The sequence below is a fragment of the Phoenix dactylifera genome, chromosome 9 (genome assembly GCF_051530095.1).
Source record: "Phoenix dactylifera cultivar Ajwa chromosome 9, Ajwa_hap1_PhDact_Kaust_v1.1, whole genome shotgun sequence".
Taxonomy (NCBI): Eukaryota; Viridiplantae; Streptophyta; class Magnoliopsida; order Arecales; family Arecaceae; genus Phoenix; species Phoenix dactylifera.
The window spans coordinates 29,150,868-29,161,847 of NC_143198.1; the positions used below are offsets into that span (position 1 = coordinate 29,150,868).

At 37.8% G+C, this 10,980-nt stretch overlaps 1 protein-coding gene across 2 annotated transcripts; it reads right to left on the bottom strand.

The window, feature by feature from the left end:
* Positions 1 to 175: 175 nt before the first annotated feature.
* LOC103711211 (mitochondrial-processing peptidase subunit alpha-like) lies at positions 176 to 10,181 on the bottom strand. Of its 2 annotated transcripts, none has more exons than XM_008797274.5 (13): positions 9,854 to 10,181; positions 7,012 to 7,251; positions 6,624 to 6,920; positions 6,368 to 6,535; positions 6,114 to 6,281; positions 5,921 to 6,001; positions 5,680 to 5,746; positions 5,372 to 5,469; positions 2,641 to 2,713; positions 2,487 to 2,557; positions 2,346 to 2,395; positions 735 to 847; positions 176 to 635 (listed from the first exon to the last, which is right to left on the bottom strand). In XM_008797274.5, exons 1-13 carry the CDS (start codon positions 9,890 to 9,892, stop codon positions 583 to 585), a joined length of 1,518 nt encoding a protein of 505 aa, XP_008795496.4. In that variant the 5' UTR covers positions 9,893 to 10,181; the 3' UTR covers positions 176 to 582. The 2 variants fall into 2 exon arrangements, with proteins under 2 accessions (XP_008795496.4, XP_008795498.4); XM_008797276.5 differs by having other exon boundaries at positions 6,368 to 6,529; positions 9,854 to 10,027.
* Positions 10,182 to 10,980: the final 799 nt, after the last annotated feature.

Below are 10,980 nucleotides of genomic sequence, written 5' to 3' on the forward strand. Positions count from 1 at the left end.
TTGTTGGTAATGGCTGAAAAGAAAACCAGCTCGTATCAGAGAACATAGTGAAATCGCCAGTGGGACCACCTGAAAGGCCTTCTGGCTGTCATTATTTTAGTTTTCTTTTCTGTTTGCCATGCAACCAACTAATCATCAACCAAGAAAAATAAACATAACTAGTAGCAAGTCAGAGTTCTAAAATGAGCCAGCACTATGATTTTTTTTTTTTCATTTTCCAAGTCAAATATGCAGCAGAAGCCATTTCAAGAACAATAATTGGCCTTCATAAGAAATAACCTCGTGACAGCCATGCATAAGAAATTCACTTTTGGCAGCATGACCAAGTAATCGATAGAAGCTACAAAATACTGAGAATTATAAGAAATACACTGGACCTTGTCAAGAACCTGGTTTCCGAGCTCAGCTGAAGAAACTGAAGGTCCCGATTGCAACAACCAACAATGTTACTGATCCACATGAAATTTTCCAAGGGGGCAATTAAAAAATTTTATTCTCTGCTGCTAAGTCCAATATAAGGGAACTCTGTTTCCGCATGTACAAAATTGTGGATATGGCTTGAGTTTTCAGGTGCATAAACATTCATTTCGAGTGAAACTTTCGGCTGACAGATTCATAACTGGGGACGTTGATAACTACAAGAAAGATATTGTGGGTAACTATGAGAACCGTAAAGGATTAACATTTCCATCAATCATTTTAATAATTTTTACCAAAAGTAAGTCAGAACATACCATCTCCCCAAGATGCCATTGTCAGTGGTGAAGAAATGATCTTCTGCGAAATTGAAGTTATATCTTCCAGTGTAACTTCATCAAGAGCTTTCAGAAAATGCTCGATTGGTTTCCTGGAAGGTCAAATGCAAAAAGGAAGATGCATTAATTTGTTGAAAAGGCTACATGTTGGTTGCAATTGTTTGAATGCTCATCTCAAAGAAAAATCAACAATTTTATGCAATAGTTGTGTGTATTGAATTAAATTTAAAGCTACTGCATCTCCTGCTAAGACTAGATGCTAGAAGAAAGTAGAGACCTTCAGCAAATCATTATGACAGCTGTGCAGAGTTTACAAACAAACATTTAATGTACTGCAGTTAAAGTTTTATTTCAAATTTTAGATGCTTTATGCAAACAATCACTCAAAGTACATGCTACAGACTGTCTAATAGATGCTCCAAGTAAAAAGGGTGAATTAAACAGGAACAGATAATTAAATTTAATTTAATCCACACCTGAAAACAGATTCAAGTAGGCAAAGAGCTTCAAACCCTGCAGGGCGCCCAAATAGGTCAGGTCATGGCATATTTTTAATCACTCCAGATCTTAGACAAGGATCAAGGTTTGTGCACAGCACGGTCCCAGACCAAAAATGGAATTTGTGATTAAATTTGTGAGGTCTCATTCAATTATTTAAAAACAGGCCCTGGTTTAGATCTTGGTAAGATTCTGAATAGAGTGGATAAATATACCCAACAGGGATCTTGGTTGATTATTAATAAATCAAACTCCACATTCTGGACGTATTCCAGTTAGGGCAGAGAACTTAAAAGTCAACAAAAGACAAAATGGGCCATGTCTGGGTTGTCTCCTTATGGCCTCAGACTTGTCCACTTAATCCCTTACTCCAGTAAAATGGATATGCTCAATCTTCAACCTTAGGCACCACGTTGCATGTGACCAAATATAATAAAACACAAAGTCATAGAACATGAGATTACATTTCCTGACAATTTATTATATGTTTTATAAAGCATAATGAGAAAAATAGATTCACATGATAACATTTATAGAAATATACCCTAGCATTGTGATTTTTCCAATAGTGCTAGTTGTAGACGGGTATAGGCCATGCATCACTAAAATTACCAAGAGAATTGCTCAAGTTAACTCAAACATTATTTTTTTTTCTTATCAAAATTCCATATTTTCTTTGCATTTTCCTGAACGATGCTGGCACTCTAATTTTCTTTTTTTTAATCTGAATCATAAATTTAAATGAACGATTTAATCAGACATGGAAACATACCATTCGGTCAGAATATTGAAATTGGACCAAAAAATAATAATGTATTATCATTATTAAGATTTTTGCAGCATATTCATTCTCCTGGTATATCCCATCTCATACCCCATTTGAGGTGGGCAATTAAAACTTTATAACTATTTATCTTAAATTAGTGAACATACTCTCGCATCTTCAGCCAGACTTATCCACCCCTATATGATGTTCCTATCTCCCAAGGACGCACGTCATAAAGACGCACCATGTGCAAAAATAAACCGAAGTCACAAGATGCAAAAATGCTCAAGCATTTGTGCATGAAGAAGTTATGGAAATGATTGCACCTCTCTCCATATGTCAAAATTTGTCGCCCAATATCTTCTGATGCTACCATCTGCGATTAAAGGAAAAACGTCTAAAAGATGAGCACAGCAACAATGCAAATTCTTTTTAAATCTTGCAAAAGGGTATAAACAAAAACATACTCTTGATTCCAGGTTCATCAGAACAGCAGACTTAGTAGACTGCTTGGCACGATCTAGTTGTGTCTGGTCAACTATGCAAAAAGGAAGAGAAGCCATAAAAAAGAGTCCAGGTTTATTAGAAAAATTCACTGCAAGATTAAGTGCAAATAAAAACCTTGTCCTGGAGTTGCAAGTGCAAGAAGTTCTCTTGCCGCCAAATCAACAGCTTTGGAAACAAAATCTGAACCCTGATTTAAAACAACCAATTCTTAGAAAGGTTTTCGGGTATTCAATGGCAGGAGTGCAGTATAACAATAAAAATTGATATAGTATGACAGGTGCACAGATGCACATGCACAAGAAGGATTTTATATGTTTACAAGACCACTTCAGTCTAGGCCTGATATGTTACTTTTTCATAGTTAGGGTGCTGTCCTTGTGTGGATGCTTTTAGTTTGCAAGTAGCTAGGCTATCTTGCAGCTGGTTCTTTGATTTCTCACCCTCCGAGCAGACTGCACACCCCCCCCCCCCCCCCTTTTTTCTTGTTGATTTCAAATTCTCTATAAGAGTTGTGGCTTTACCTACACTTTTCCCACTCTATAAAAAAAGAAAAGACTTGCTCTACTCAGAATCAAGGGAGGATGAAAGCCAAAAACATTTGGATACTCAAATAGAAATCAACTTAATTGGAAGCACTTCTCATTGCAGAACTGCTAATGATTTTCTGGGGAAAAAACTTCCTCAACAGTACCCTCAATAGGAGGAAAATAAAAACCTAGGCAAGAATAAGTGGCAAAATTTGCTGACCTGTATAAACCCCCCAAATATATTTAGACTATATAGTTGGTATATATAAGAAGGAATGATATCAAAATATGTCATATGAATCAGCGTTCCAGTTGATTGATGCATTTAATTCAGTGGGTTTTCATCATGTTGCATGTGGTGCCATCCTACTGCAATAGGGTTATCTAAAATCAACTTGCACGATAACCATTTCAGATTCTTTTTATGATTTTGTAACCATGATCCACACGTTGTTGCACAATGGGAGGTTAAGTGAAGAGCTTTTGAAAATGAAACGGGCTGCATGAGAAAGTTGAAGAAAAAGAGGAGCAGAGGGAAGAAAAGCGGGGACAGGCATGGGACTCCTCAAATGCAAAGATAATGTGTAAAAAACCAAGCCACTGCCTCAATGCCAAGTATAATTATCAACTCTCTCTACCTATAGACCAACTTATGCTTTATAGAGCTTACATGAACAAGAAAGCAAAATTCCATATAAATCCAAAGACTTAAGAAATTCATTCCTATGTAACCTACTTAAAAAATAACCTACAATACCCAGAATCCTAGCAAAGTTTAAAAAGACTCCTGCTACTATTATAAAGTAGTATTTGGCACATGTAATGCATGTAGGAGTTTGTAAGGATAGCGGTGTTTTAATCTGATTGGAGATAAATCTTTCGATGAATGGAGAGAGATGAGATTAGTTTATCCTTAAGAGAGATTACATGACAAAGAAACCACAGTATTGGACTTTCTCACTTGGATATGGACTCTTCCCCTTCCCAAGCCTGAGTTCATGCTTTCCATGCACTTCTCAATTATGTCAAGAAAGAGATCAAATAAGACTCTCATCCATATGAGATTTTTTTTTAATAAATAACCATGTTATACTCTGTGTTGGGCCTCTTCTTCTACGTGATTTCACGGGAGGCAATCGAACATCCATTGGACAGCAAAAGCTCAAAAGTCCCCATTCTATATAGTAGGAGATAAGATATAATACAGCAAAAGCTCAAAAGTCCCCATTCTATATAGTAGGAGATAAGATATAATACAGCAAAAGCTCAAAAGTCCCCATTCTATATAGTAGGAGATAAGATATAATATTCGATCCAACCAAGATGAAAACAAAAGGGTATCACTAAACACCAAAAACACACAAAGCGCAGAACTATTAAAATAATATTCAGTTTTGTAACTTCCAGTTACCTAAAATTTGAACTTTGAACTTCGAACATTGAAGTGGAAAACAATGAAAAAAGACATCTAATGTTTACGTGTTTGACACAACCAAATTCTCCTGCATGTAACATGAAACCAGCCTATATCAACTGCCAGAAAAGGTAACCTGCGCAAACTAAAAATGAAAGAAGGAAAGAAAAAGTGGCACGCTGCCTCTCTCCCCTCTTCTCCTGGGTAACCATATGCTTATGAGTAACACCTCTTGCTTCCTCTTTTATAGCAGCCCTGCGTCTTCTTCCTCTTCTTCTCTATCTTCCCCAACCCCCACATTTTCTATTTTCCTTTATTTTTGTTGTCTTGTTTTATTATGTTTGCTGACTTTTGTGTAGCTTGCTAAGAATCCCATCTAATCCGTTGTTATAATGTCAAATGACAGAGCTCATACTTGATTGTTTTCATCTGCACTATCTGCCCTCCTTATGATACTTCGTCTTTGAGAGACAAAATTGTGATTATTGCATGTTAACTTGAAATGGAGCTTCTTAAAATTTACAGATGGCAGTAGTAAATCATCTTTTCATTATAAGCAAACCATGGAACTCTATAAAGCCCTTAATCTAGCAGTCCGGTACACAAGTTTTGGTTTACTGCCTCCAGATAATCCATGACACCCCTCAAAATCTCACTTGAGAATTGAGATCATCTTCATTGAAAGGGCCTCTAGACTCACTATTGAGCAGTCCCAACCCTAGGGCTGCATCATAAAACTACATAAAAACAGTAGCTTGAGAGGATGAATATAAAGAAAGCTGGACGATTAAAGGAACCCCAAAAGGTGAATACTGACCAAGAAATTCAGATTTTAAATTAGTATAATAAGATGTCTGTCAAATATTAATAACATTTCCATATACATAGTAAAAGAGTGGCTTACTGTGGTTGCATGGATTCCAAAAATGCCAGTATTATTGTAAACACTGTTGAAAGCAGAGAACGACTGGATTTGTTGGAACTCATTTAAGATGCGAAGATCTGTAAACAATGCACCCATTTAAAAGTTAAAGATACACGAATTACAGAACATATTGATGAATGATAACACGGACATCTGTCATGCTTCAAGAGTACCCCGATGTAATATTACTTTAGAAAAAATGGAAAAACAAAGATGGAGAACAGGAGTCTGATGGCTAAGTTACAGGCAAGCCAAGAAAACATGGCTATGCATGGGTTGGAACTTACAAAGCCGAGAATACATTCCTTTCCCAGGACCTCCAGTAGAAAAAGAGCCTCCTCCACCCATGAGCATCTGCAAGAACATGGAATCAACACGGCATCAGTCTATATGATATCTAATAACAGACAATAATAGTTATAAGGACTAGTGTCTGGAACATATTTCATGAAAACCTAAAACATAGAAAAGAACCAGAAAATGGAGAAGTCAACTGATTCAAAACTTGATGAACCACTAAAAGAAGACCTGAAGTACTGTCAATGTAATGGCTTCCTGCTCCTGATGCCAGCCACCAGGAACTTCAAAAGCAAGAGCAACGTGTGTTTGCTGTTCGCAAAAATAAAAATAAGTTCGGTAGAAAGAGACAAGGCTTATAATCCAAAAGGGAAAAATACATAAAAAATTGGCATTAAACAGGTTGGAAACTCTTAAAACATACTGCAGAACTCGCTTGACATCGATACTCTCCTCCAACATATACTGATCTTGGCTCTTCAGGGCGAGACACCTTTGGAAGGTCAGATAAGAGTGGTTCAGCAACTGATACCAACTCCTCATGATCCACGCCTGATGCCGCAAGTACCATTCTAGGAGCTGTATAATTCTCCTAACATTCTCAAAATAAACAAAAATGTCAAAGTAGAGAATCATCCCTGTAGCCTATGCTATAGGAGACGAGTTACTTGATCTTACCTTAACAAAGTCCTCTAAAATAGTAGCATTCAACCTGTTTACTGCAGATTCAGGAGCCATCAGAGGATTTGCCAATGCACCAGTATAGCCAGCAGAATGAATAGCCTCCAAGAGCAAACCCTGGGGATTGCTAGAAACTTCTCCAATCTCTGCCTTTACTTTCTGCAGCTATAGTTAACAAGATGAGACTGGGTCAACACCTATAACTAATCAAAATCAGCAACCAAAAGGCAGGGGTTTACTTCAGATGGAATACCTGTTCATTGACCTCCCAATCAAGGAAAACAGCATTCCTGACACAATCGATGAGCACCTCGACCATCTCAGGCACGTATGTTTTTAGAGCATCAAAAGTATAACCCATCTGTTCACGAGAAGCTGATGCCGTGACATTGCCGCCAATTGCTTCTACTTCACGGACAATACGCAAATGGCTCCTGTTTGTTGTGCTTTTGAAGGCCATCCGCTCCAGGAGGTGTGTGGCCCCAGATAAAACAGGTGTTTCATATACAGAACCACAATCAACATATAGTCCTATTGATGCAGCTGGGTTCTGACAATCCAACACAAGCAAGATTATCACATTCATAAGCTAGAGACACGTTAAACTACCATTGATTAAAATAAAAATGTGAAAAACATACTGCTGATGATTCAGATGCAATTTTGACACCATTTGGGAGAGTTGTGATCTTAGTCTTCTCTGGCTCTACGTAATCAGGCAAAGGAGGAGGAAGTGTAACACCTGCAAGTGGGGAATCTAGAGGAGGAAGTTGACTAGACTGCTCCCCAGTAAGCCAGCTGAAAAATCCACCAGAAGACCTTTTTGCAACACTTGTACTTGCAGATCTAGTGGTAGCACCAATACCTCCACCAGCATGGCGCTGAGAACAAATCGGAGATATCAGGATGTCTGAGTACTATCTTAAGATCCATCACATCAACTACAACAACTAGCTAAAGTACTGCCACAAAACCACTTTCACAATAGTCTTCAGAAACACGCTCTAACAAGAACATTTAAGCATACCAAGGATTTACTTGCTGTGCCTTTTCAAATATCTTCTAAAGTTCAATATAATTTAAGGAAGCTTAACTCGATTTATAGACATGACATCTGATGATAAATGGTATCTCAAGACAATGTCATATCCCACATTAACTAGAGCTTTTTATCAAGTAACGAGCAAAAATGAAACTGATCAGGAAGATCATCACATATTGATAAATATTCACACAAAAGGGAGATATTGTTTACAATATCCACATTGCTCCCTAGATAGTAAAGTCTATGTGAGCAATTTATGCTCCTGAATAGCAGGAAAATGTAAAACCTTAAGGAACATAAGCTCAAACAGGAAAAAGCTCCTCTAAAGCTATAAATGTTTCAACTGACATGAAAATCAGAACATCCTCTCTAGATCCTCTCAAATAATAATAAATACACATGAATGTATGTATGTACGTACATATGTACTGGAAATATGTAATAGAGCATTGTTAAGTAGGAATTAAATACTGGAAATATTTATTACATATACATGTATCTGATGTAACATCTTTAATGTATTATGGCTGAGAAAGATAAACCTTAACCTGTTATTCTTACAAATCAGATCGTGTCAGCACTTTCGAGCATTGTTTTAAAAAGCGGTTTATGCAGCCCCATATGCAGAGGCAAACCCAGCCATGTGCAGTCCCCTAATGTGCTGGGCTGCATAAGCATGCAGTATATGCCTGGGTAGTAACACATATAGTTGCATATCATATATGTGCCCCACATATCACATATATGACCGCATACTACATATGTACCTGCAAAAAATAAGTACTATATGTTTGGTCACTTTTGCACCTTCCCTTATTCCTCTTACTCTTAGTCTTCTCTTATTTCTACTGTATTTTCTCTTCCTTTTCCTGGCTTATTCACTTATTCTACTATTCTATCTTCACTTATCTCTCTCTATTACAATATTTTGGCTACATTCTTGGTTGCTGTGATAAAGCACAGGAGATTATCACTGTTCTATAGATCCAAAACAAGATCTGCAGTAGTTCTGCTTTTATTTCTCTCTTAACAGCAGGCTACTGATCAGTTTTGAAGGAGACTGGTGCTATATCACTCAGATCATATCAGATCTGAATCAAGCTTACTGTATTGTGGAGCCTGTAAATCAAGATGAGGCTACATCACATATGCAGCCATCTATGTGCCTGCATGCCTCAAATATGCCATGCGGTGACTTAACCGCACATATACCGCTTCTGTTTCTTTAAAATTTGCTTTTAAGCCATAAGTAAAATCGTCACTTCATTTTACCAAATGAAATATTATTGCCATGTACTTCAATGTTCACAATTACTAGACCTTCCTTCAAAGTTAAAACTTTATATATACCTCAAACTTTTTTTTTTACTTTTATATCAACAATGAAACCAACAGATATTAATGCGATGATCCATGGTGAATTGCCATGACATCAATTTCAAAATGGTGTTTATGACTATAAACATCACCAGCACTTTAGATCTCATTTATTTTGGGTCAATTATATTACCGATTAATTCTCGTTGAAGGTAACAGCAGCGAGTATTGCTTTCCCAAAAGATTTATTCTGCTACTTCTAAGTCTTTAGGGTTTCTCTTCCTTTCATCAAAAACTTTCATCCACTTATGTGACTCCCAAGCTTTGGCTGAAGCACAGCAACCACTTTATAACACAGTGTTCAAAATGCTTCCGCCCTTTTTTTCTAAGAAACATTGATAAACTATATTCCCTACAACATGCTCTTTACATCTTGCACGGATGGCAAAAATCAGCTACGCTCACCAAAAGGCTATCTCACCAAGAAAATTCCAGTTCTCACAAACTAATGATAACTCTCTACCTTCTTGCATGAGAACCACACTGGTGACGTCTAAGGTATACCACTTTCATACGAACAGGGTTTTGCGGGAAAATTTCATCATATATATGGCCAGCGAGTTACTAAAAAAAAATTACTTAGCTAAAATTTCATAGAAATGCACCAATTATGGATCTTCAATATGGAAAAGTTAGTTATCTATCACCCGAAACTGCAATTTTAGCTGTCACCGCAGCAGCAACAAAAATACTGACGGTAAAAGATGGCTAGCTGAAACATTCTTCACAAATTGATGTTGTGGAAGAAACCAAAAAATTGAGTCAGATTTATCTTCTCCTCACGACAGCATACCAAATGGGCAAAAAAAAAAAAGAACAGTATACAAACAAGATCCAAACTATCAAAGAAACAATTAGGTTAATCCTTCGTGACTCCTCATTAATCTAAACAACAGCATCTTGTCTTTAAAAAAAAAAATACCAAATCACCAATATGGAACCGACACTGTTGAGATCCAAGAACTTCTAACGAAATCGAAAATCACAGTAGATCAATGCCGTCGACAAAAGCAAATTATGCGAGAAAAGGACAACGGCATCAGCGTTTTGCGAGGACCAACCTCGAGAGCCCTGAGGTGGGATCCCAAAGCTCGGTACATGATCGGAGGAACCACACCCTCGATCGGAGAAGACAACGGGGATTCGCTTCCCAAGAACGGAGGACGAGAGAGGAGCCGCCGGACGACGGAGAGGAATATATTACTCCCACAGCTCACCACATCTTGGATGCTGAACGAGTGAACGTTGACCCTGCTTTCCCTGATTAAGGATCAAGCATCGAGAATATCTAATCAGAGCCGTCCAATATGCTTCCAAATCCGACTTATCTGTAATTTGTCTCTAAATCCCCCCATGCGTAACAAAATTATCAAGAATTTGTCTCTAGATATCATTTTCCGTTAAAATGAGAAATACTAGAAGTTGATAGAATTATTTTGAAGGGGGATTCAGCTGCGTTGATTGAGCAATTACGGGATCAGAGGCGAGATGTGCCAGAGCACCTGCTTCTCAGTGACACACGATGGATGATATCGAAGTGTCGTGTTGTCCAAGTCAGACATATTCTCCGGAAGATAAACTGAGCTGCAAATTGGGTTGCCTCATTTGCTGCTCACGAGAGATCTTATATAAATCCAGCAGACTTCTTTAGCTGGCTATGCTCATATCAGTGCTCTGTGAGTAGCCGACTTATTATATATATATATATATGGAATGAATTTGACGGTCAGATATTTTTTTGAACAATATTAGCTAAACGATGACGTATTTGCGAAACGGAATCTTTAAATGCTACCGGGACTGCTATGGCATATGGTTCAAAGAACCGAGACGTAGGATTCACGGGAGTTCTGGAGACCAATGGAGTGATTTGTTGGGTCCACTAATAGCCAAACGATCTTTAAACTCCCATACCCCGTGGACCGTATTCCGTGTTCTTTTGCCTCAAACTTCTCTTTGGCCGGATAAAGCTTCTCGTAACCATATCGGGCACATAATTAAATAAATAGCTGACTAATTATATAACATTTGTTTTGAAGCTTATTAAAACAATATGATAGCCCTTCGCAGCATTGGTCATGTATTGAGCTCTGAAGCATCACACAGCATACAACCTGATGCCTTCGGTTCCTTTAAAAGACACGAGGATGCAGCTGATTGGATCCGAGAGGACGGCCAGAGGGGGCTG